General features: G+C 40.1%; 1 protein-coding gene across 5 annotated transcripts in view; it reads right to left on the reverse strand.

Annotated features, from left to right (window-relative positions):
- SACS (sacsin molecular chaperone) overlaps positions 1 to 26,805 on the reverse strand; it is a 57,259-nt gene that overhangs the window by 25,411 nt on the left and 5,043 nt on the right. For 3 of the 5 annotated variants that reach the window (XR_013174757.1, XM_077158839.1, XM_077158841.1), the window contains 6 exons: positions 25,493 to 25,580; positions 24,488 to 24,573; positions 21,339 to 21,450; positions 10,937 to 11,083; positions 6,848 to 8,333; positions 6,158 to 6,249 (listed from right to left, as the gene is read on the reverse strand). Coding sequence is in view for 3 of the 5 variants with exons in the window: in XM_077158839.1 (XP_077014954.1) it covers positions 6,158 to 6,249; positions 6,848 to 8,333; positions 10,937 to 11,083; positions 21,339 to 21,450; positions 24,488 to 24,573; positions 25,493 to 25,580 (2,011 nt within the window). In the remaining 2 variants the exon portion in view is untranslated. Of the gene's footprint in view, positions 1 to 6,157; positions 6,270 to 6,847; positions 8,334 to 10,936; positions 11,084 to 21,338; positions 21,451 to 24,487; positions 24,574 to 25,452; positions 25,581 to 26,805 lie in introns of those variants that run through there. The other 2 variants (XM_077158840.1, XM_077158842.1) reach the window with 2 other exon arrangements.

Genomic DNA, 26,805 nt, shown 5'->3' on the forward strand with positions numbered 1-26,805 from the left:
CAACTGAGAGAAGTTCCATGAGCTCCTAAGGATGTCATCCAAGCCCTGTGTGGTAATTTGAAGCTGTTATGTCCCCCAGAAAAGGCAATGTTCTTTTAATCCATTTCTGTGAGTGTAGACCTGTTGTAGGTAGGACCTTTGCTTATTTCAGTTGAGATGTGAGCCAGCCCATTCAAGGTGGGTCTTAATCCTTTTACTGGAATCCTTCGAGATGAAGCTAATTGACGCTCACAGAGAAAAAGCCTCTGGAGGAGCTGAGAAAGGAAGCCACTGAAACCAGAAGCTGAAAACAATGAAACCCAGGAGAGAAGAGCCAGTAGATGCCGGCCATATGACTTCCCATGTCATAGAGGTGTCCTAGATGCCAGCAACCATTCTTCAGAGAAGGCATCATCCTATTGATGCCTTAATGTGGACATTTTCATGGCCTCAGAACTGAAATTTGTAAGCTAATAAATCCCCATTGTAAAAGCCAACCCATTTCTGCTTTACTGCATTCTAGAACCTTTCACAAACTGACACACGCTGGAAGAGAAAAAGTCCATCCCCAAAGCGCCCGACAGTAGCCAAAATTTGGCCAAGGGCCCTGTGAGAGTACTCTGTGTAGGTGTGCTGTACTGGAAGGTGAGTCTGCCATTATTGAGGGCCCCCACCCAAAGCAGGACTCATTTTCCCAAGAAGAAAACCCAGAACTCATGGAGGATGAAAGGAGTGAGGAAAAGGCAGGGTTGGAATTTTGGAAAAGTTCAGCCAGTGGCTGAAAAAGGGAAATGGCTCCAAGAAATGGAACTGTTTGATACATGTTAAGGAGGAGGCAGATAATGCCCCAACTGAATTGCATTTGCTTGAGGGCCAGAGCCGGGATCTGATGAACCAGCTTTGTACCTAAATACATAACCACATTTTCAGACTTGCTGCTAGTTAACTCCAGATTTCTTGTACAACTGGAAAAAGTGTCTATAAAAGGAGCTTGCTTAGGAATGGCCAGTGGGGTTGCATGAGGAATTCTACCACTGGCTCATTAGTAGTATTATGTGGAAGTATCTTTAAAAATAGAAACAAATTAATCCATTTTAAAATCTCTTCCCCCCCCCTCCCTTTTTTTGTTGTAATATGGTAATTCAGGGAAAATAATTGTGGTTATCAGCAACAACAAAAAGCCATGAGTAAACTCGTGGGGGATTTTAACCTGGCCTTAGCTGGTCACAGCAGCTTTGGGCTGGTTCTCTGATGCCAAGGGAGTATGGTCTGGGTCAGGCCCACACAAAGCGTCATGTTCCCTCTGCCGGCCGATGTTGCTTCTTCCTCCAAATGGAGGCAGCCCACCAAGGCAAGCAGGCTCCAGTGCGCTCTTCCAGAGTAGCCCTTCAAGACCTAGCCTGCTCACCCTGGGCATGTAATTTTACCTTGCCTCATGCCTGAGAAAGGAGCTGGCTTAATGGGAGGTGGTGGGAGTCAGGGAGAGAAGCCTCAGCAATGCCGCAAGAAGAACCTATGGGAGAGCTACTGTGAAAAGTCCTGTCTGTTTTGATGTTGCCTATTTCAGAAGTAGAACCAGGAAAGCCAGACTCCCAGGTATGATTGAGACCTAACAATACAGCCATCTTCCTACCTCTGGCCTGTTCAAAGTACCATTTGTAGCAGTTTTACTGCTATGTGATATTTCTTTTGACATTTGAAGTGATTTGTTGACTTAATTTTAATATAAGAATATTTAGAATTGAAAACTGTCAATTCTATTTGAATCTCGGGGTTGGGGAGAATATCTTGGCTTTGGGTAAGTGGCTGATGATAGAAATGAGAAATAGAGCCAGATGGTTTGTGCAGTATTCAGCTTTAGAAAGTCTCATCTGTTGACAGATGATATGTTGCTGCAAATACTGTTTTGTGTGACTTCACTTGTAATCCCCCATGCTTACCTGTGTGCACTGGAGAATTCTGAAGTCAGGGTAACCATGTTCTTAAAATACAACTGGAATACCAGGTATGCCATTTGAATCTATTGTGAACCCCAGAAAAGCCAAGTTGTTTAATTCTTATTCAGTATTGCTCGGTAGGAGCTTTTTTATTGTTTCCATGGAGATGTGACCCACCCAATTGTGGGTGGTAACTTTTGATTAGATGGTATCCATGGTGAGGTGTCTCCACTCATTCACGATAGGGTTGCCTACTGTTGCCCTTTAAGAAGGAACCATTTTGGAAAGAACCACAAGAGCCCACACAGCCAGAGACCTTTGGAGATGAAGAAGGAAAACGCCCCTGGGGGAGCTTCCTGAAACAAAAAGCCTGGAGAGAAAGCTAGCAGATGTCACCATGTTCACCATCTGCCTTCCCAGTTGAAAGAGAAAACTTGAACATCATTGGCCTTCTTGAACTAAGGTATCTTTCCCTGGATGACTTAGATTTGGACACTTTCATGGCCTTAGAACTGTAAATTTGCAACTTAATAAATTCCCTTTTAAAAGCCATTCTGTTTCCAGTATATCACATTCCAACAGCTTGCAAACAAGAATGCCGGGATTCAGCAGGCTAGCCTCTGCAAAAAGAATCTCCTTTTTTGGTTCTCTTGGCGTCTGCTACCCTCTGCTGTGTTTAACTTTCACTGATTTTACTGTTTTTGCACCAGTAGCCTAGCGTTCTGCTTAAACTAAAATCTTTTGACTATGGTATCACCTCCTTGCCATATGCAAAAAGACTGTGGGGCTACATCGCTGAGCTGTGAGGTGTCTGTTCATTAGGGTACAAAGCTGATGACCTTGACATATCTTGGCAGCAGAGAGATCAGGCCCTCAGCAAAGATCCAGGAAATGTGAATTAGACTGTTTTATTTATGCCTCCCCATGGCAGCAGAGGCAGAGGTATGGAAATGAACATATTAACCAGTGTTCTCAACCTACTCCATGGACCTTTAGAGAATTCATAAACCTCCCAGAATTATTTCCACAAGCTCTGTGAGCATACGCATTTTTTCCTGAGGAGTGGGTCCATGGTTTAATAGAGAGGGCTCAGTAACCCACTGAGGATTAAGAACCACCATCCCAGTGCAGCCCCACTTTTGACAGGACAAGGAGAGCAAGGCCTGGGATCACCCAGAGCCAAGACTCAGTCCAGAGCACTTTTCTGCCAACTGCGCGTACGATGCCACTGGACTTACCTCGGGTGAATGTTACATTTGAATAATATTCTGAACCCAAAAGTCGTTTCTTAATATAGCTATAGAACAATTAAGTGGCAACTATTCATTCAGTAAGTTATCAATTAGTATTGTTTGTTTCACTATAAAAGAGTATTACATGCTCATTAAGGAAGATTTGGAAAAATGAAAAGCAGAAAACAAAACAAAAATCATCCCTACTGTCAACCGTCTCTAACACAACCAGTACTGGTATTTTAGTGTGTTTCCTTCCAGTCTCTCTCCATATAGATGGGGCTGTATGAGTGCATGCCTCTAACACTGGTTGTAATCATGCGTCACATTCAGTTTTAGATAATGCTTTCTCATTTTTCTTCTAAGTATTTGTCTATATAATAGATAATATATTTATTTCCACACCTTGCCTCATTCAAAAGGGATTTCAGGCACAGGGCTGGCCTTTAAGTCTTGTTCTTAGGAATTCAGGGAGAACATTCTTTGTAATTGGAGACACAAAGTGCGTCTGTGCCTCTGTATTTCACTGGCCCAGGTTTAAGGCTTGATGTCATGGAGAGCTTTATATTTACTAAGCTATTACTCTTAGAATTTTATATATATATATATATATATATATATATGTATGTATGCAATGAGGGAGCGCCCACAATATTAGAAGTATTAGAGCTATGAGTGCCCTCTTTGTTTTTGAATGTCTTCATATCCTTCTCTGAGAAGGATAATGTATTTCTTAACTTAATTCTCCAATGAGAGAACATGGAAAATATTTTTAAAGTTCATCTAAAAATTTTTTGGGTTATGTATAGACTTAATAATTAGGTGGTAGTGTATACCTCTGGTATAGGGAAAGGAATGGGATCACCCAGAGCCAAGACTCAGTCCAGAGCACTTTTCTGCCAACTGCGTGTACAGTTTAAAGAAATAGGTATTGACTCATGTATCATAATGTAGAGTGACACCCTCAAGCGTCTGAAGGTCAAGTTTTTCTTGGTGAATTGGTATAAAATAAACTCTTTATGGTATTATCGTAAAATCTATTCTGGTCCCTGGCTTCTGAATGTTTGATAACTAAAGTGAAAAGCTAAGCTTGTTTTCCCAGGGGGGACCAAAGCTGCTTTTGTTCGGAGGAATTGACTGTTTCCAACAGTTTGCTTCCTTCACCCCCAGCCTTGTCAGAACATTGCTGTACATGCTAGCAGGACTGGCATCTTTGTCTTGGAGGGTTATCTTAAGGATTCTTGTTGACTGCTTAGAACTTTAGTGTATATTCTTTAAATATAAAACCACTCTTATATTGATGGAAACAAAAGCTTACCATGTGAGCACAACAACTTTTAAGTTCTGTCAGTAATAGTAAAACTGCCAGGTGTGGAAAAGATGAAGAAACATGTGGAAAACCTGAGCCTCAAGTGAATGAATTCATAACTAACTGCTGTAAAAAGCCCCTCATTTTTCTTAAACTACAGCATTTTCCTCTATGACCACACGGGGGCATTTTGGCCCTCTGATCAAGTACCTAAACTCACTGTGGGAATAGACAAATTATGACAATAGTATTTTCTTCAAATATCCCATCGCTACCCAGATAAGGATTTTGATGTAAACAAATGACTTTTCACATTAAAAAAAATTTGAAAAATAAAAATAGAAAGAAGAAAAAAAAGTACTACATCACACAATGAAATGTTACAGACATGAGGAAGAAAATGTACAAATACATGCAACGATATGGATGAAACCTCACAAACCTAATAGCAGGTAGAGGATATACTGAACAATTCCTTTTATATAAAGTCTGAAAGCGGGCTAAACTAATCAACGCTTTGAGAATCAGGATAATGGTTGGTGGGTGGGTGCAAAGGGGCATGAGGGAGGCTTCCAGAGGTGCCAGCAATCTTCAGTCTGGGTTACGAGGTGTTTCCATTCGTAAAATTCCATTCAGCCTACATATGATATAGTAGCATAACATACTTTTCTGCATGTAAGTTATACTTCAATATCAAAAATTTAAAGAATAGAAATTTTTGAGAAACAAAATGGACTTCTAAAAATTTGGAACAAAAAATGGCAAGGTTACAGGAATGAGTGCTTCAACTCCAGAAAGGCTTATTTTTAGTATTACAATTCCCAATTAAACAACCTAGATGTTGGGAAAAAGTCAATCTCACTGCTACTATCTCATGGTTTCAGATCCCTTACGGGAAGCAACATTTACATACTCATTTTCTTTTAGTCTTATTTTAACTCCATCTTCAACTTGCCTCCCTCCACACTTATCCCAATTCCTTTCATTTGTATTTAATAAACAAGATACACTAATATTCACAATTTCCCTTGAGGCATTACCTCTGATGTGCTTTACTGCCTTAGCCCGTGAGACAAATCTAGAATTTGTCAAGCCAGTCTAACTTAGACAAAAAAACGCAGGCATCAGTTTTATAAGGAAGAAGATGCTTGTGGAAGTTGAAAGAGAACTTAGAATTATGTCATTTTTTTCCCTCACGATACTGTATTTTCCTAAAAACATTCTCAATAATGGACACCGCACTCTCGGAAGAACCCTGTGAACCCTCTCTTCCCGACAGTGCGGAGCTAGCAGGCTCGCCCGGCCTCTGCGGCCAGACCACACCCGGCCAAGCCCAACACCCCGAAGCCACGGGGGGAGGCCAGGGTGGGAGGGTGCAGGGTGGGAGCCCCCGGAAGCTGGGGGGAGGGCGCTGTCTAGAGGGATGTGATTTCCCCCTTACAAACCTTCCAAGTCCCAGAGGTCTTAAGTACAATCCTGCCTTTGGGTCTTTAGATGTCACATGGCTACTGAAACGCCTTTAATATAATAATTGTGTTAGGTTAAAGCATAACCTGTTGTTAATTTTACAGCTCTCACGGTGTAAATACTGGCAGTTTTATATTGGTTCCTGATAATAAACACTTATAAAGCTTTATATAAAATGTTATATCTATCTATGTATTGGATTTCTTTTTTAAAATACCCCAAACCTCTAATACCTCGGGTTTTGGCGGCCTCCTTGAGAGCAGCTAGAATGTGGGGCTTCAAGTTATCCAAAATAAATCTTCCTTCAAGACCTGGGAAAAGGGACCTAACAAGATAAAGAAAACACAGCAGTCGTTATAATTTTCTACAATTCTAACAAAATCCAATCACATAATTTCAGCAAGATAAACTGTCAATCTTATGTAAATGCACACATCAAATCATATTACCATATTTTCTAATCAAATATTATCTAGGCCTTGCTTTAAAATAGCAGGACATTAGGCACCATATCCAAATTCAGAAATGTTCTGAAGGCCTAAGAATAAAATTAATTCTATATTCTGAAATGTCAATACACATCAAAGTTCTAAGGAATTAGTGTAATTTTCAAATTCTTTTAAATTACAGTTCATCAAAACAATTCACTACTGACTAATCTCAACTAATTTATAATCATTGCTTTCAGTGTTTGAAATTTCCTAGGAAATAACTTCTTGGAATATTTCTAAGCCATCAACATATGAATGTTTTTTCACTTCAGATTATAAAATTATATACTTCAATATTTTAACAAATTATTTCTGCAAAATTCTTGCCAACTGTAAAACCAACGTCGCTAACTAATGACTTTTCAAGTGAGGAACTTTAGGTTCGGAGGCGCAGGGAAGGCCCCCAGACCAGGACTTCAGCATCGGCTCCACCTTGGATAGTCTTCTGAGGTAATGTACACCGCGTCCTGGTCGGACACAGAGGAGGAGAAGGGGACGAAGCGCCCGTCCTGCAGTGGTAGCAGCTCCAGCCCCAGCAGCTCGCTGTAGGCGCCGTCGGACAGCACGAACTCTAAGAGGTGCAGCTTCTCCAGGGAGCTGCTCGGGGGCGCCGACTTGCGCAGCACCTGCCGGGCCAAGGCCGGCGTCACCGTCTTCACAGGCTTCGTCCTGGACGCGGCGAGCTGGGCCGCAGCGGCGAGGTTTGCGGGGACCTTGACAACCTGCTTCCCTGAGCTCTGGAGGTAGCCGAGCGCAGTTTTCGTACACTCCAAACTCTCGTCGAGTTCTGAGAAATACGCCTGCTCTAGCTTCACCCAGTGGCCGCTGAGTGAATAAAGAACTGGGCTCTGAAACAGCTCATTAAACAGGGGCTCTAAAATCGGTTGCCAGTGTACCTTAACTTTGTTCATATCAGGCCAAAGCTTATAGATAACCTCAACCGAAAGGGGGAAATCAGAGGTTTTTTCTGTCTCCAGACGTCTGATTGAGTCTAAGACCAGAGTAGCATAAGCTCTGGGGACAACATTCGCAACAAGAAAGTCATTCCATAAGGCGGCTGGGTCCCTCCACTGGTCCAGCTCCCTCCATTTGATGCTCCTGCGATTGTCCGTCAGACCAAAGAATCCACTGATGTGGACGGGGAGACCTGTTTTGCTTTCCTCACCAGGTGGTAAAGGAAGAAAGCAAAACGCTTTTCCTGAGAAATCAGATGCTGCTCCCTGCTCTTCATCGTCTCTGCTTGATAAAGACATGGCTATTCCAATAATTGGGACAAATTTCAATTCATCAGCCAAGGAGTCAAGTTTACTACACATTCCTCGACCGCCCACACTGTTACAAACCAACCAGGATGTTTTCTGTGCATCTTTAGTATTCTCATCTTCTAAAACTATATTTAAGTGATACGTCTCACAGGTAATGCTATTGCTTGGAATCTTTTTACAATAGTTACTTATAGCAGTCCCCAGAATCTTTATAGAGTTTGGCCGTTCGTGTTTCAGGGCCTTACTCTCACTAGCAGTCACTCTGAACACCAGTCTCTCGGTGCCGTCAGCCTCCCGGACATGTAAGGACACGTCCTGCACGCTCTTCAGAAACAGCAACACCGTGTCTGCATCTGCTCTGAAAGAGTCGAACAACTCAAGAACCTTCTGCTTATTGTAGAGGTTACCACTAAGCTGGGAGGGTTGGAGGCGAAGAGGGAAACGGAAAAATGTTCCTGGAAAATTGCCATTCATGAAAGTTTCCTTGGTGCTTCCAAAAATGCCAATGAATGGCGCAAACTGGTCTGAAAGTTCACTAATTTCTTTGCTGTCACTTTTGAGATTCCAACACTGGCCAGATTCATTTGGGCCAAAAAGTGTCTGATGAGGATCCAACATCCCAATCTGGTCACCACTAAAGATGCAAGGAACATCTGTAAAGAAAAATTCAATAGTCATAAGCAACTCTGAAATTTAACGAACAATTATAATTCTAATAAATAACTAATTATCATCAAAGTAATACATATGAAAAAGCACAAGCCATAAAATGACTCTAAAATAGATTTATTTCAAAACAAATTCAATTAATTACTTAATTATCCTAGTATTAAACTGGCTACATACACTTAAAATTTTCTTCTAATGTAGTTTAACACCGAGACACAAAGGAAGCAATATAAAAGCCTATTTCTAAAATTTAAGAATCAAAAGACACAATACAAAACTCATTCAGTATGAGAGAAAATCTATATAACATCCTATAGATACTAAATTAAGCCAAACTCTTCACCATGGTCACCTAGCCATCTCATCTCCTTTTCCTTACTCCTGGCAATGCGGATTTTAGGCTGCTTATTCACACAGCCTCCTTTCCTTGGCACATGCAGGGTCTGAGCATCTCCTCTCTCTCTAAGGATCTCCCACTCCCAACAAGATAATACAAGCCCTTTGAAGGTCAGGGCTTTATGTGCTTTGTTTACCATTCTATCCCAAGTGCCAAGAATAACGTCTGGCTTTTTAAACTAATGAATACAGAAAAAGAACGTCCTCAAAAGTGCACATGAAGACTCAATACTCTTTACGAAGTTTTCCTTTGCCTTCCTACCTCTGCAAATCAAATCCAATAATGATTTCTCTTTTGACTCAATCCTATAATAAGGGTAGTGACTTTCCAAGATGACTGTGAAAACTCAGGACATCTCTTCAAACTCATTAAACAAAGGATGTAAGGGGTATCTGGATATTTATGCATGGTTCCCCTAGCCATGTGAACTTAACTGGGATCGTTTCATCATATGCTTAAAATAAAAATCCAACCACAGACTCTGAGAGAAGCGGGGGAGAGGAAGGAGCAGTGCAGATGGTGTGAAGGGACAGGGGCTACCAAGCGTGTGCCTCACAGGGACTAAGCGCCCCTCAACGGGAGGCAGACTCAGATTACAGCACTTCAAGGCACCTGCTGTTTGTAGAACAGGGTCCCTAAGTGGACACCAACCGCCTCACCTGTTCTTCAATCAGTGACTGAGTGATATTTCAACAACTGGCAGAAAAATGCACTGAACTAAGAAGAATTCTGCACCACGGCGCCTTTCTCGGGCCTTCCCAGGGCGATTCTGACATGTGCTTTGCCTCACATGTTAACTTTACCACCAAGTCTTCATGTAAGATGCAACTCCAAAGAAGTCAATGTTTAATACCTGTGGCCAGTTAACATAAAATAATATCTGTGGCTCTTGCATGTTTTAAGTAGGAAATGCTCTTTCCTCCCACCACCCACTAAACTGATCAACCAAGCAGTCTGTGAGTTATGGCTTATCCATGCTGCTACTGCAGTGTCTACACCACCCTCATCATTCAACATAGACTCCTGATATTTTATAAGACTGTGACCTAAGAATAACACCCCCTGTTTATACTTAATATGTTCCACACAAATGTACTCATAACCTCAAATAGGAAACACACCACAAGAGACTCAAGCGCTGGGCTGTTGGCTGATTCTCTCCTTACTTGGGCAGTTCATATCTGTCCACAGTGAAGTCTAAAAATGACTACTTGTCACAGAACTGAGGGATAACTTACAAATAGCTGAATACAAGAAGATTAAATCTGTAAATGCATAGGGTGACATAAATGGTGCTACAGTTAGGGTAAGCCCATGTCCTGTTTCCCTGGGACAGTTCCAATTTGGGCCAACTGTCTGACAGTAACCATTAATACTGCTCTTTCTCTCTTGAGTGTCCCAGCTTGGGCAATAAATAATGCAGTCACCTTGCTATAGCCAGACCCCAGCCTGCTTAATTTCTCCTTCTGCAAGACACAGTGTGAAATTAAACCATAACAGGAGCCAATTCCATAAAGGAAGTTTTAATCACAAAATTACAATAAGTGTTAAGAGCTCTGATTGGCAAGATTAGCCATATTCTCTTAGAGATGTCTGCACTAAAACTGTGAATTATTTTCTATTTCAGCGATGAACCTGAAATCTCATATCCTTTCTAAACTCAAAGCAGGATTTCAAAGTATCCTTTAAAACACTCACAATTCTAAGAAGAGTAGAATTTTTATGGGATGAAAACACAGAGAAACCAGAGCAACTTCAAAGATCTTTACCCTGTCACAGTTATTGCTTATCATTAGGTATTATACTTTTCTCCTTAATGTCCTGATATTTAGAAATATGTGCACGAAAATCTGTGGAAATCAGTCTTGAAGATTTGGGGTAACTATTTTGTCTAGTCATTTCAAAAGCTGTATTTTAAATCTAACATGAAACGACAATATGTTACACGATACCACTGGATCATAAGGCCATTAAGTGCTCACATCACATGGTGAAGTAAAGCTTTGGGAAATTACAGTGGAAATTTTAGAAAACCCAAGATACTATATCTCACTGACATACTTCTTGCCACTGACAGAATTTGGGGAAGATGATTTTAAAAGAGGATCATCTCTGAAGTTAACCAAACACATTACTGAGGTTAGTCTAAAATACATTTCACTATCAAAAATGAAAAGCCAAACACTGTACCTGTTATATGATAGACAGAATTAAAGCCGATTCCAAATCTTCCAACCTTCAAAGGATCATCCTTTTTCCTGCTTCTTGCTATTTCCTGAATGCCATGCCAGTCCTCTGGGGTGAAAACTGCATTGTTGTATGCATAAAGAGCTGGCCCTGGGTATAAAAACGCACATGCCTGCACTCAGAAAGGGTTAAGCCAAAGGATCCAGCTCTGTTTCAAGACTTCCTCTACTCAGAAGTATTTAGGCTAGTGGGAAGATGGAGCGGGAAGGAAGTGACTCAATTCTGTATTATAATTCTAGTTATTTTCATGATAAAAATCAAAACACAAATTAATGGTAAAAATCAGCAGCAAAAGAAATAAAGCATTGTCAGCTAAAATTCCAAAACGGAAAAAATAGGAGTTTTGCAGCACTAGACACCCAAAACAATGAGCTAACAAAGAAATTAACCACAGAGTATCACACTTTGTAAAATTTTTTATAATCTTTAAATCATTTATTTTATAAACAATTACTTTTAAATGTACAAAGGGGATCTACTTAAAGAAATCCTTTAGATATATTATTTCATAAAATGAAACCCTTTTTGTCAGCCTCTTAATTTTTCATATACAAGGCATCACTTGTATTCTTTTTAAAAATTATTAACGCGACAAATTTTTAAATGAGCACTCCGGAATAATACTACTCTGTCTTCAAAGTAATTCCTTTAAAACTTATATTTATCATTCTGTTCTAGATATTTTTGGAACTCCACTTTTGGGGATTTCATAATTTCTAAATTTCTTTGAATTTTTAATTTTTTTTTCTTTTTTTAAACATGTTACTGGAGTATAACATACACACAATAAAGCATGAAGACCTTAAGTGTACAGCTCAATGAATTCTCATAAAGTGAATAAACCTGTGTAACCTCCATCCAAATGAATTATACAGAACACCAGGCACCCCAGAAACCTCTTCTCAAGCTCCTATACATGTAAGCACATATGTGGGAAAGTTAATCATGGTTGGTTTTACAAAAATAGTACAATCACTATTTTTTAAATAGTGAAAATAGGGATATGAAAGTAATCAAGGCTGCCAGTGCTGTTTTTGGAAAAAGATTAGCGCTAGTGGTTGCAGAGTGGACAGTGGAGCCAGATGAGTTTAGATTTCAAATGTAGCTCTACCAGTTCCAACTGCACAACTTCAGATGAACTAAGGTCACTTAGGTTCAGGTGTCTCAAATGTAAAACAAGGATAAAGATGGTCCCTACTCCCAAACGACTGCTGAGGATCAAATGAGATAATATGAATAAGTGCTCAGCACAGCACCTAACATACAGGAAACACTTAAAAAGATTGTCCATCATTGTTCTCATAATCAAAATTAATATATCATATTGCTCATCATTATTATTAACATAACTAATATTAGGAGAGCATTTATAAAATACATATCATCCTATTACAGCTAACTATAACATGTTAAAACGGCATCTAGGGGTGGTGCCTTAGAGAATTCTGTGGTAGAATTCTTGCCTACCATGCCAGAAACCCGGGTTCAATTTCCAGAGCCTGCCCATGCCAAAAAAAAAAAAAGGCATCTAAGTGGTACAGGGCAGTTCAGTGGTAGAATTCTCACCTGCCATGTGGGAGACCCGGGTTCAATTCCTGGACCATGCAGGAAAAAGAAAGAAAAAAAAAAAAGGAAGAAAAAATCACATCCAGCAAGCAGGGTCTGGTGCTTCTTTCTCCAAATATCCATTAAAAATACTAAAAGAGGACTTCCGGAGAGATGGCCGAATAGAGTAACTTGAGATCAGCCCTACTCCACAGAAGAGTTAGAAAAGGGACAGAAGGGAGACTGGAGAGGTGAATCGGGAGTGTGGCTGACCTGGGAGAGCCTTCTGCACCACATAGGGTGGCCCTAGTTGCAGAGGCCAAGGAACTAAGAGGCAGAAAGCTAGAGACTAGCACGGAGGCATGGAGCCTGCAGAAGTGCACGGACGGGAGTCGGGGACTAGGAAGTAAGCCAGGCCACATTTCTTGGGTGCACAACCCTCACCAGCACAGCCCCATGACTGGCAACTCAACCCCCACCCCACACACCCAAACCCCATCACCCACTTCCATTCCCTGCGCTCCAGGTGCCCCCACCCCACCAGCCCCCAGTACACGTACCTCCCCACACCCCCACCCCAAGTGCAGCCCAACCCACCTCTCCTGGACCCCTCTCGAGCACTACCTCCCCCTCCCTGTTCCCTGCAAGCAGTTGCCAGCACATAAAGGCTGCAGGCACTAACCTCCATACCCACCCCCCTGCCCATAGTGTTGTACAGCCTCACCCCACCTCCCCACCCCCCGAGCTCAGCACCTCAATTTACGGCACTCCTAGACCCATGCATGCGCACAGGCCCCCAATCACGTCATTCAACTCTGGGAACCTCAGTTTACAGCAGTCCTAGAACCGCATATGCACACAGCCCTCAGCCACACCTGCCAGCTCTGAGAAAGAACTGACCTGTGCAGATGCATTACATCTGCCCCCAATCCACGAAGGCATAACACCGACGTGCTGCCACAGCTCTACGCATGTGTACAAAAGAACCCATGCCTTAGAACAGTGCCCACCAGGGTTATGCCCCCCAGACCGGTGCACCTGCACAACTACATCCTCCCTGGCTGCTGGGTGGCATGTTCACAACCATCAGATTAACATCCCCAGACTGCACCTAAAGCTGCCCTGAAACAAATCACCGCACTGAATGCCCCACCCCATGCTCTGCTTCCTGCTGTACATCCATCCTACAAACATAAGGCCTTAGACTATTGAAAGAAATCAACCCCCAAAGTAACTCAATCAAGACATTTACATGCCACAAAGACAGCAGAAGATCACTAAGCCTATCACTATGCAGACAGATATAACCCTGCGTAATAACCAAATTAAAATGCCAAAGGAGACACAGACATTGGAACAACTAATCAAAGATGTTCATACAACTCTACTTAATAAAATAAGTGGAACAGCAAATGACATAAAGGAGATCAAAAAGACAGTAATAGAGCACAAAGAGGAATTTAAAAGAATAAACAGAAAAACAGCAGATATCACAGAGATTAAACACTCTGTTGATCAAACAAAAAAACATACTAGAGGCACACAACACCAGATTTGAACAGACAGAAGAAAGAATAAGTGATACAGAGGACAGGAAAACTGACTTTGAAGACTCAAAACAGCAAATGTGAAAAAAGATGGAAAAATTTGAATTGGATCTCAGGGAAATGACAGACAGAACAAAGCACACTAAGAATCACTGGTGTCCCAGAAGGAGAAGAGAGGAGTAAAGGGCTAGGAAGAGTAGTTGAGGATATAATGGGGAAAAACTTCCTAACCCTCATAAAGGACATAAATATACAAGTCAAAGAAGCCTAGTGAACTCCAAACAGAAAAAATCCAAATAAGCCTTCCCCAAGACACATACTAATCAGTCTGTCAAATATTGAAGAGAAGAAGAAAATTCTGAAAGCAGCAAGAGAAAAACCATCTACTACATACAAGGGAAACCAACTAAGACTGAATTCAGACTGCTCAACTAGCACCCTGGAGGCAAGCAGGCAGTGGTATGATATATTCAAGATCCTGAAAGAGAAAGACTTCCAGCCAAGAATTATGTACCCAGCCAAACCGTCCTTCAAAACTGGGAGAGAGATTAAAGTTTTCACAGACAAAGAAGTCCTGAAAGAATCTGTCAACAAGGGACCAGCCCTACAAGAAATACTAAAAGGAGTTCTGCCGGCTGAAAAAAAAAAAAAGACAGGAGAGAAGAGGTCTGGAGGAAGGCACAGAATTGAAGAGTACCGCTAAGGGTAACTTAAAGAATACAAAGAGAAAGAGGGAAAAGAATATATACATCTGACAAATAAAAAAGATAAGATGGTAGATTCAAGAAATACCTTTTCAGTAATAACTTTTACTATTAACGGACTAAATGTACCAATTAAAAGATAGAGGTTGGCAGAATGGATTAAGAAACATAATCCAGCTATATGCTGCTCAAAAGAGACTCGTCTTAGACATAAGGATACAAAAAGATTGAAAGTGAAAGGATGGAAAAAGATTTTCCATGCAAGCTGTAACCAAAAGAAAGCAGGAGTAGCTATACTAATACAGGACAAAATAGACTATAAATGTAAAGACATCATAAGAGACAAAGAAGGACACTATATACTAATTATAGGGTCAATTCCCCAAGAAGATATAATAATCATAAATGTTTATGCTCCCAAACAAGGAGCCCCAAAGTACATGAGACAGACACTGGCAAAACTGAAGAGACCGATAGATGTTTCAACAATAACAGTAGTAGACTTCAGTACACCACTGTCCTCTACAGACAGAACAATCAGACAGAAGATCAACAAAGAAACAGAGAAGTCAAATAACTTGATAAATGAATTAGACCTAACACACATATACAGGTCATTGCACCCCAAAGCACAAGGATATACATTCTTCTCTAGTGCTCATAGAACATTCTCCACAATAGATCATATACTGGGGCACAAAACAGGTCTTTATAAATTTGAAAACACTGAAATTATTCAAAGCCCTTTCTCTGATCACAGTGGGATGAAGCTGGATCTCAATAACCACCAAAGAAAGAGAACATTCACAAATATGTGGAGATTAAATAACACACTCTTAAACAAGCAGTGGGTCAAAGAAAAATTGCTACAGAAATCAGTAGCTATCTGGAGATGAATGAAAATGAAAATACAATTTATCAGAACATATGGGATGCGGGAAAGGCTGTGCTGAGAGGGAAATTTATTGCCCTAAATGCCTACATGAAAAAACAAGACAGAGCAAAAATTGAGGACTTAACGGCTCACCTGGAGGAACTTGAGAAAGAACAGCAAACTAGCCCCAAAGCAAAAAGAAGAAGAGAAATAACAAAGATTAAAGCAGAGATAAATGAATGGGAGAACAAAAGAACAATAGAAAGAACCAATAAAAAGTTGATTGTTGGTTGTTTGAGAAGATCAATAAAACTGATGGGCCACTAGCAAGACTGACAAAGAAAAAACAGACAGAGGGTGGAAATAAACAAAATAAAAAATGAGAAGGGGTGCATTAACACAGACCCTGAAGAAATAAAAGAAATCATATGAGGATACTAGGAATAACTATATACCAACAAAGTAGACAATTTAGATGAAATGGACAAATTCCTGGAAATACACAAACAAGCTACACTGACTCAGGAAGAAACAGAAGATCTCAACAACCCAATCACAAGTAAAGAGATTCAATCAGTCATCATTTTCTTTTCCTACAAAGAAAAGCCCAAGGCCAGATGGCTTCACAGGGGAATTTTACCAAACCTTCCAAAAAAAGAAATAATAACACCAATCCTGCTCAAACATTTCAAAAAAACTGAGGAAAAAAGAAGGCTACCTAATTCATTTTATGAAGCCAATATCATCTTAATACCAAAACTGGGTAAAGATCTATAAGAAAAGAAAACTACAGGCCAATCTCCCTAATGAATATAGATGCAAAAATTCTCAATACAATATTAGCAAATCGAATCTAACAGCACATTAAAAAAATTATACACCATGACCAAGTGGGGTTTATATCAGGAATGCAAGAATGGTTCAACACAAGAAAATCAGTTAACGTAATACAGCACATTAACAAATCGATAGGGAAAAATCACATGATCATCTCACTGATGCTGAAAAAGCATTCGACAAAATTCAGCATATTTTTCTCATAAAAACACTCCAAAAGATAGGAATCAAAGGTAACTACCTCAATATGATAAAGGGAATATATGAAAAAACGATAGGCAGCATCGTACTCAATGGAGAGAGACTGAAAGCTTTCCCCCTAAGATGTGGAACAAGACAAAGATGCCCACTATTGCCACTATTATTTAACACTGTGCTAGAATTTTTAGCTTGAGCAATCAGGCAGGACAAAGAAATAAAAGGCATCCAAATTGGAAGGGAAGAAGTAAAACTCTCATTATTTGCAGATGATATGATACTATACTTGGAATACCCTGAGAAATCTACAGCAAAGTTACTTGAGCTAATAAACAAATTCAACAAGGTGTCAGGATATAAAACTAAATGTGCAAAAGTCAGTGACATTTCTATACACAAGCAATGACCTAGCTGAGGACTCAGTTAAGGGAAAAATTCCATTCAAAATAGCAACTAAAAGAATCAAGTACTCAGGAATGAACTTAACTAGGGATGTAAAGAACTTATACACAGAAAACTACATAAACATTGCTAAAAGAAATCAAAGGATTTGTAAATAGGTGGGAAGACATTCCCTGCTCATGGAAAAGAAGGTTAAATATAGTTAAGATGTCAATTCTCCCCAAACTGATCTACAGATTCAACCCAGTACCAATCAAAATTTCAACAATCCTACTTTGAATGCAGGTGGCTGAAGGATGCACTGACAGAGAAGTAGATTGGCAAACGATGGTGTATACTTATGAACAAAGGTTGTGCGGCTACAAAAAGGAACAAAGGGGTAAGGCATGCAATGATGTGAATGTACATGTGGGATATTTGGTGAGACAAAATAAGCCAGAAACAAAAGAACAGTGGTATGATCACCTTTAGAAAATGCTTCATATGAAAACAGGGGCCTAGATTGTAAGTTTTTAGAGCAGACACATTAAGTCTGGAGTGGTGATTATTATTTCTGAATTTTGAGAGGCTGTTTTTATAACCTGATATTTAGAAATAAGAACAAAGCCAAACAGGTTGAGGTTAAAGTAATTCAGAACATAGGAGTAAGGAAGAAAGTGTCTATATTTTAGAACCACACATACTCTTTGAGACCAGTGGAAGAAAGGTTTATTTGATCTGGAACTGAAGTTTTCTGTAGTGCGTAATCTAATTCAACCTATCTGTATAGCTCATTTGAACAACTGAAACACAGGAGCACAGAATAAGAAAGAGGTCCTTTAATCCAGTATAGATTATTGTAATGCCTGGAAACATCCTAGAGTATAGATAACCAAAAAATACTGGCAAAGTCCCCTGAGGGAGGGGAGAAAGAATATGGAACTATTAAACCTTAACATCAGGGAATCCCGATACTTTAGGGATACCCAAATCAATAGGCCATGCCCTCGATCATGAGGCTTACTCCCGTGAAGCCTATGTAGATAGCAGAGAAGCTTAGCCTACCTATAGGCATGCCTAAGAGTTACTTTTGGAGGACCTCTTTTGTTGCTCAGACGTGGCCTCAGTCTCTCTAAGCACCAAGGGGTGAAAGTCTCCCTGGTGATGTGGGAGAGGACTCCCATGGATGAATCCAGATCTGGCACTATGGGATCAACAATTCCATCCTGAATAAACGGGCAAAAAGAAGTACAGTTAATAAAGTATCAGTGGCAGAGAGAGTTCAAATAGAGTCAAGAGGCTACTCTGGAGGTTGCTCTTATGGAAACTTCCAGTAGACCTTGCTACCTATCATAACCAGCCAACCCCCAACCAGGACCATTCCAGCCAATCCTAAAGAACAACCCCCAGATGGGTCCCTGGACCAGATAAGTCCTGAAACCTAACCCAGCCTCTCCAGAACATCAGATAGTTCCATCTCCCTACCCTATATTAGTGACAGACCTTTCCTATATGAAAAATTTAGAAATGCCATGCCCCAAACACCCCTAAAAAGAGGGATGGAAAAATCAAAGGTGATGGTGGAGTTATACAGAGAAGACAGGATTTAACAAATGAATATGAGCTGAATCATTAAATTGATATATCTTTTAGTCTCCAGTATTTTAGAGCAGCTAAAATAAAAACCTAAAATTCTGGAATTGTAACCCATGTCAAACTCTGAAATACGCTCTATAACTAATTGTGTGCTTTGCTTTGAAATTAATAGCTTTTTTGCATATAAAAAATATAGAGCAGCTAGAAGGAAAAATCTAAGAGGATCGTCTGGTAGCCCATGACAAACTCTGGGATCTGTCCTGTAATCAGTAGTTGAAGGGTGCTTTGAAAACTATTGCCTTTTTATTTCTTTGCTTTGTATATATGTTATACTATACAATTAAAAAGTTGAAAACAATACTAAGAAGACACATGAAAAAATGGCCCACAACAACTCACAGCACTGAGCACAGGCCTGACAGCCTCTTGCCAGATCTGGAAGAACTTGCATAACCACCAGGTCATCGAAAGCAATTGAGAAACACGACAGGGGCACAGATCCACTGGGAGCAGACAAAACAGTGCTGCAGCCTGCAGAACTGGCCACCAGGAACTGGGCAGCTGATCTTTTATTACCCGACTGCTTTTACAAAACATTTTAAATTACAAAATAAAAGACACTTGTTTCTACAGATTCAAACAAAACAGTGTTCACATGAAAACAACTGTCCCCTCACATTGACCACCCTGTAAGTTTTTTGTCTGTATCAAAACTGTTGTTTCTGATCTTACAACATCAGAAATTTCTATTTATTTCAATTCAGAAGCTGCAACTCCTAGAAAAAGTAAAAAACATCCCTAGAAATGTTACTGTCATAAACTAAAAGCTAACACCAGGAGCAAGTAAGGAGCACCATGAGAGCAAACGTCCACCGGGCTGCGTACCTGTGGGCAATTTTCCATACATTTTGGCTACCCAGGGTCAGAGACCCAGGCAGTGCACACAGAAACCAACCCCACCTCATCAGGCAAGGAGCGGGGAGAGGCTGCTACTGCACAGCTCTTACACAATTCCCGTGTCTAGCACGGACAATCCAGTTACTATTTAATGTTTTTAATCAAGGCACAGCTGCTCCCAGGTTACTTTATTTCTGATTATACTCATCTTGGAATGAGAGAATCCTTTGCTCCTTCTCCACCACTGAAATCCATTTATAATCCCCGCATGTATCCTGGCCAAAAAACCAAAAGTTTCTCTGGGAAGGAGAGGCTCAGCAGCAATCTGTTTTCTCTGTTTACTGACAGAATGCCCACGAAAGAGGTGACAGAGTCAAGTCCCCTCATCAGGATGCTGAGGACAGGCCTCCAGGAAAATATGCTGAGAGGCTGACCAGCAGAAGCCTCATCTTTCAGGATGATTATTGTAAACAAACCTGGGATTCATAATTTTATGGGGCATAGTTTCACTGAAAATGTCAAGCGCTATGTAATTATCAGAGAAAAGCATAAGCGTCTTTATAACTGAAGCAGCACCCTTGTGTCAGCAATGTCCCACATGTCACCTGGAATCCCCCTGCTTACCGGGCCAGACCACATCCTAACGCAGCAGAAAGGACTAGGGAGGTGCTGGCCATCCTGAGCTGCCTAATCACCAGATTCTCAAAGCACTCATACAGCTCGATACTGGGTAAGATCTCTTTTTCTTGTACATCTGATCGGACCACCTGACCATCTGACCCTTTTGTTATCTACAAAAGGAACAAAGACCAAGGTGGCCTCAGACTTCTTGTCTGCAAAACAACTAAGTGCAATTAAAGGAAAAACACTGTGACCTAAGATGATGGTACCAAGCCAGGGTTCCGCTCCCACCTGCAGGCAAGACATGCTCTGAAATGCTGGGGTACCCAGGGCCCTCCATAAATGCTAAATAAAAATATCAAAGATCATGTCCACCTACTTTTAGTTATATCCACGTTCATTTTAAATTGGCTACTCTGCCAGCCCTATATAGAGCCTAGTTCTTAGGTTTACCTATGCACAAACTTGGGAAAATCATCTTGTTTCAAATATTTTTTTTTTTAATGAGGCAGTCACGGCTGAAATTAAAAAAATCCCAGACATCAAGTAGAATTTTGAACCAAAACGCTCTGAGGATTTCTTCACACACTCACTTTTTGAATTCTGTGATTCTATAATACATAACAATTTATGTATATATAATAATTAACATCGCTAAGGCACCATACATAAAATAACATATGTATAATCTCATTTAATCCACACAACAATTGGGAGATAGTTTTGCTCTAATTACCATTTTATAGGTAGCAGATGGAAGTTAAGATCAGTGTATGCCTAATGCATAGTGAGTAAATATTAGGATCAGAGCTGCCACTTCGTACACGGGGGGCCACTGGAATTATGCAACACAGTAGCCCTGTGTACCATCAAGACTTGAACGGAAGCTCCTTGAATCCAAATTTTATGTATTTCAAAACTGGTTACCTACATTAAATCATAGACCCTAGAGACAAGAAACCTTACAAATTGAACCTCTCATCATGAAAAGGACCAGGCAGAGGTGGGATGCCTTGCCCACAATCACGGAAGGTGGCAGAGTCAGGAAAAGAATGCAAGCTTTTCCATTAAACAGAGTATTATAAACCACTCAAAATCACCTGTTGGTACATAAAATAATACTTGTTCCTAATTATGATTCTTACCCTGATATTGTGCCATATCTTTTGACCAAAGCGCCTCTGTTCCATATTGAGTTTCATCATATAAAAATTTAACTTCCGTGGCCCCAGCATCTTCTGCATTCTGAATCAATTCCTAAGCATGAAATACACCAAAAAATAATTATATTTAATCATTTAGTAATCTACTTCCCACCTTTGTATTTTCCTACAGTATTTTAAAAGTAAATACACTTTTAAAAAAAAAGTAAATACACTTAAGTAAAGGAAACCCACTTACTACATCATTAGCATTAAGAGCTGTCGAGGGTACTAATGCAAGTAACCGTTACAAACACAAGAGAGATTGGCAGAAAAGTTCACAGTCCTTCTTCAAGTACACACACCCAAATTTCCTCTTTTAATTTGCTGTCTCTTAGCCTGTAAATACAAACACTGCAACTACTTGCAACTGTCCCTTATTTGCAAACTACCCAAAGCCTTAGTTCAAAAGACATCCCTGTCCTTCCAAGAGCCACATCCCTCACCTATTGTTCTGTTGTGGCTATCCTCTAGCACCTGTGACTGCGCCTCGTTCTCAGGCAGGTACTAAAACTGTACTGCCGTCTCTCACCAGCTTACCAAACCTACCTTCTCCTGGAAAAACTGAAACCAAATAGGATCAATCTATCTACACCATTCAGCATGCTGTGTTCTTAGGAACTTGCTTTAGGAGCAGATCTTCTGTATTAAGCTGAAAGCTTCTTAAGGTCCGGATCGACTCCATTCATCTTTGGAGTCTGCTGCGTCACCAGAGTTCCTTTAACAAGGAAGTCAGTAACATTACTTGTTGGTTACCTGGTGCATGAGTGGATGGGTGGTCAGATTTCTGTGATTTACAAAGCAGAGGGCAAACTACAAGATTTATATCCAGCAGTGAACTCAAAAAATTCCCAACAAGGCCAGTCACTACATTGTGATCTCCAAGAGCCAACCCCACAATCATCAAAAGTTGAAGGAAAAAAAAAAAAGTCTAGAGATATGATCTGTAGTTTATTCTGGACCTTGTCTAAAGTAAGGAAAAGTCAACAGATGACCATTTCTGGATAAGCACAAACTGAGAACAAACCAAATCAAGGAGTTATGTTTAGGTGGCTCTTTAGAGACATAAAAAGGCATCCTATATTATTAAACTCATGAAATTCTAACCTTTGGTGAGAACTCATTTTTTACATCCCCCAAACCTTAGGATCATTCACTTGGGGGCAGGGATGGCAAGAAATGATGACCACTTATATCAAAACTACAGCAATGCCAGTTGGTAAAGCCTGCCCCAGAGCACAAAGGTGACACAGTGAGCCTTGGAAGTGAAGTGACCATCGGAGACTGAGGGTGCAACACAGAACCGGAGAGCTAGTTCTGAGACCAAGTAGGGCTTTCCAGACAGCAAGGTTAGGGCCGTATCATCCCACCAACTGCTCAACCCAGAGCACAAACACGTGAAGCACACCTGCTACCTTCTCATCAGCTCCTGAACTCCTCCCAGTGCACTACAGCCTATTTCTCATAGGGTATTCTGGAGTCCGTTCCCACCCTACTCAGACTAAAAGGATCCCTAAAAATTAGCAAACTTATTTACATTAGGACATTATGATACTACAAAAGATAGATATGTAAGAATTGAATAGATAACAAAATACAATATTAACCTACAGAATGGTAACACTTTGGAGGTTAGATCTTGTTTTCATTCAGACAGCTATTTGAGATTTAAGTGTATTTCAGAGAACTGAGAGGGAGAAAACAAAATCCAGGCTCCAGCTCAGTCTCGAGTTGAACATATTAGGATGGGATATACTGCTCCCTAAGTTTAATCCTTGGGAATCTCTTACAAACTGATTCTGAAAAGATGTGACAATAAGTTTCTGATCTGCATGTGATCTTGGGCAAATCACTAAAATATCTCTGGACCTCAATTTCAGCAAATATCACAAAAGATGATGATCTGAGTCTAAGAGATTTCTAAGATTCCTACTCATTCTAAAACAACGGAATTCTACTAAACATCCAGGGAACAATGTTTACATCACGCTGGCTATGCTGCAAATACATACAAAAAGCAAAGTGACACCGACTAAACCTTTAGCAATGCACAGAGCTAGTGCTCGTTGCTACCTCGTTTCTCAGCAAGGTATTCCAGTCACACTTTTTTCCAATCCCTCCCTTTCGAACCGATTAGACCCTACTTCCCTTACCACAAACTAAATCTTCATTTGTAAAGTATTTTATTCACCTTTCTCTACTATTATCACCATACTCTTCCCATCTCTGATTTCCTAATATTTTCATATAAAAAGTTTCAAATCAACATTTTGTGAACCAATGGTGCCTACTGAGAAAGATTAGCTGAAACTACACCAGTGTGCCACTACTGCAGACCTACAGAATCCTCAGTCAGTGCCTGTCTGAGCAGGTCACAGAAGGCGAGTCAAACAGACCTTTATTCTCTAAAAAACCACCATTAAAAAAAGAATGAAGGCTAGGATATGAAAGGTGTACAAACACCCAATAAGTTAGTGAGAAGGAAAAGACATAAGAATTGGCCTACTTTCACAATTAATTAAGGCAGCTTACTACTAAGTTAGCACACAAAATCTAATTTGTTATAATATCTTCCATTATGGCTTTCCTCAAACAGTTATTCAGTTTTGTATTTTTTCAGTGAGTGTGTTCAGACTAAAAGAATGTAACATAAGCAGAAATAAAATGAGTAATTAAAATAATCATCCTATTTAATAAGCCCTCTCCCAAAAAGCAAACCTCTAACTCCAGGGCCTCAGAAGGGCATGTGTAACGGCCCCTGTGGGCTTTGTGTTATTCTGTTTGTCTGGTTAGGTGGTTGGTTGGTTGTTTGTGCTCCTGCATAAACACTTTACATAAAATATAACCAGAGTGATCCGTGCTTGATTACAGCACTCAGCATCTCAGCACTGTCCTCTGACGTCCTGTATTGACGATGAATGCATTCATTCCCAACCCCACCCCCTTCCAGCATGTGCACAGATGTAAATGATACAGTACAGGCTAAGTTTTTTTTTTTTTTAATTAAACACTAGATAGGACTTCTATGTAATTTTACTTCATCTCATATTCATCGAAGTAAATTCACATGCATATATAAACATATGTCCTACCTTAAGAATTTGTCCTCCTTCTGGATATCTTCTTAAAATGTCCTTGAGAAAATCAACAAGTGGTGGAGTGGTTTGACCAAATCGACCTAAAATATACAACACATTTAGAATGATTCAGAAAACAATCGCACGGCCTATCCCCAAGTGTGTGATCTGGCTCCAAGACACAGTACATTATGCAGATTACGGCCCACCCCTCTACCTAAACGCAGCCCCCTGGGATGAAAATCCGCATGACTGAGCAGATTCAGTAGAAAGCAAAATAAAAAGATTCCATTTTTATCAAATCTCAAGATTTTTAATGGAACTACAAATTAGATTTTTAAAAATTGCTCAAAAACATACTGAATTCCACAAAGGCTATGAATTCAAAATTAAGAGCATAGTGGGGAGAAGAGGGAGAAGTAACTATTTTACAAAATAAGTGAAATAAATGGCTTTATTTTGTGGGTGCTGATGCTCTTAAACAGTACACCAATTAACACTCTCAAACTCACCCAAGTCCTCAGACTGTGCTGCACTTCGGGATAGTCACTTCCTCAGTGTCTGTCCAGTTCAAGTTCCCCTAAGTCTTGCCTAAACTAGAGAGTCTTACCACCCAACTGACCAGTCACCTTAAGATAGATGAAGAGGGAAGACAGGGAGAGTGGACGAAGGGGCGAAGGCAAGTACTTCTCAGATGCACAGTTTTAAAAATCTGCATATTTTTAAGGTAAAAAATAAATCTGTGCTTAAAAAAAAAACAGCATAACTCTGTTTACATCATTCCAGTGCAACTGTCCAGGATGCCCAAGCCCCTCCTCCCCCCAAGCCAGTACTCCATTTCCCAAGACTACTACACCCCACCCGCTTCTATGACGTAACTCTCCATTCCACCCTCGCATCTGTTCCACCCTGATATCCCCCTCACTGCATCCCAATGTTAGAGGCTTTCATTTCACTTTTAAAACAGAGTCTTTATCTACCTAAAATTGACATGTACTCCTGGTAAAGTCAATATTATACCTCCCCCTTTTAAGCCTTTTGATTGAAGATTTACAAAAAGATGACAATTTTTTGAAGCCAGATCTCCAATCTTGATCCAGTCGGATAACTGAAAAAAAAAAAAAAATTAAAATATATTAAAAGCAATGTAGTTCCTAATACTGTAAATTCAAAATTTTACCTCAAAGTTATTTTCATAAGAAGTGATAACGTTTATTAACTGTTCTTATCAGGAAATAAGGTGCTCTGGAGAAGTGAATATTCCAGAGAACAGAAACTGAATAAAAATTTTATGTAAACATTTTAAGAATTTTTCCTTAAAAATGATAAAGATAAACACATTTCTGTATTGACATAATTTAAAATGTTCATGATGTATCGGGATCACCAACACAGACAACATCATCCTTTTGGTCCGCATTTACAAAGTGTATTCCTCAGAGCAGCACTCCATGCGATGCCAAGATCTCATATGAGGACAAAAAAAAATTCTGTTCAGGGGGTGCCAGGGTAGTTCCATGTAGAATTCTTGGCTGCCATGAGAGACACCCAGGTTCGATTCCGAGTCCATGCACTTCCCAAAAAACAAACAAGCAAAACAAACAAAAATTCAACCAAAGGTGCTGCAATAATGAGGTCCTCACATGGAAAAATAATGAAATGCGACCCCACTATTCAGCATACAAAAATTATATATATTCTGTTCTCACATTAGTTGGGAATAATTTGGCTTTTAGGTCCTTTATGACATTAATACGTATAGTAAATGTCTTAGAAAGGATTATACTAAGTAGCATTTCCCTAACTTTAAACAAAACTCTTAAAAATCTCTTTTCATGAAGCAGCATCTTACAGGATAGTGTTCCCAAAATATACTTTAGAAAACACTGCAATGGATGTCGCTGTAAAAACTGTGATGTGGAAGCAAGGGTCAAATCAGGATTCTGACTCCTGAAGTTGCTTTGGTATATAATGTCCCTGAAAGTGACTTTGCTGAAAAATGCCTTGACACTAGTTTTCTTTTCGACCATTGGTCTGTATCTGATAGAGGCAGGGTAGGCACATGTAACCCTGACCTCCAGGAGCACTATACAATGGTGTCTTCTTTGAAAAATAGGGTAAATTATCCAAAACCAGACCAGTCTCCTCAGCAGTACATTCCTAGTATGCCTGCGGATGGTCTCTGAATAGTCAGCCATCTTCAAAACATTATTCAAAACCCTTCCTGAAGGACCACTTTTCTAACTTACACTCTACTGACAGGATGTCAAAAAATTCATTTTCTGTTTCAAGATATCCAGTATCTGCAACTGTCTACCAAACACCTCCGAGTA

The sequence above is a fragment of the Tamandua tetradactyla genome, chromosome 4 (genome assembly GCF_023851605.1).
Source record: "Tamandua tetradactyla isolate mTamTet1 chromosome 4, mTamTet1.pri, whole genome shotgun sequence".
In the NCBI taxonomy this organism is placed as follows: Eukaryota; Metazoa; Chordata; class Mammalia; order Pilosa; family Myrmecophagidae; genus Tamandua; species Tamandua tetradactyla.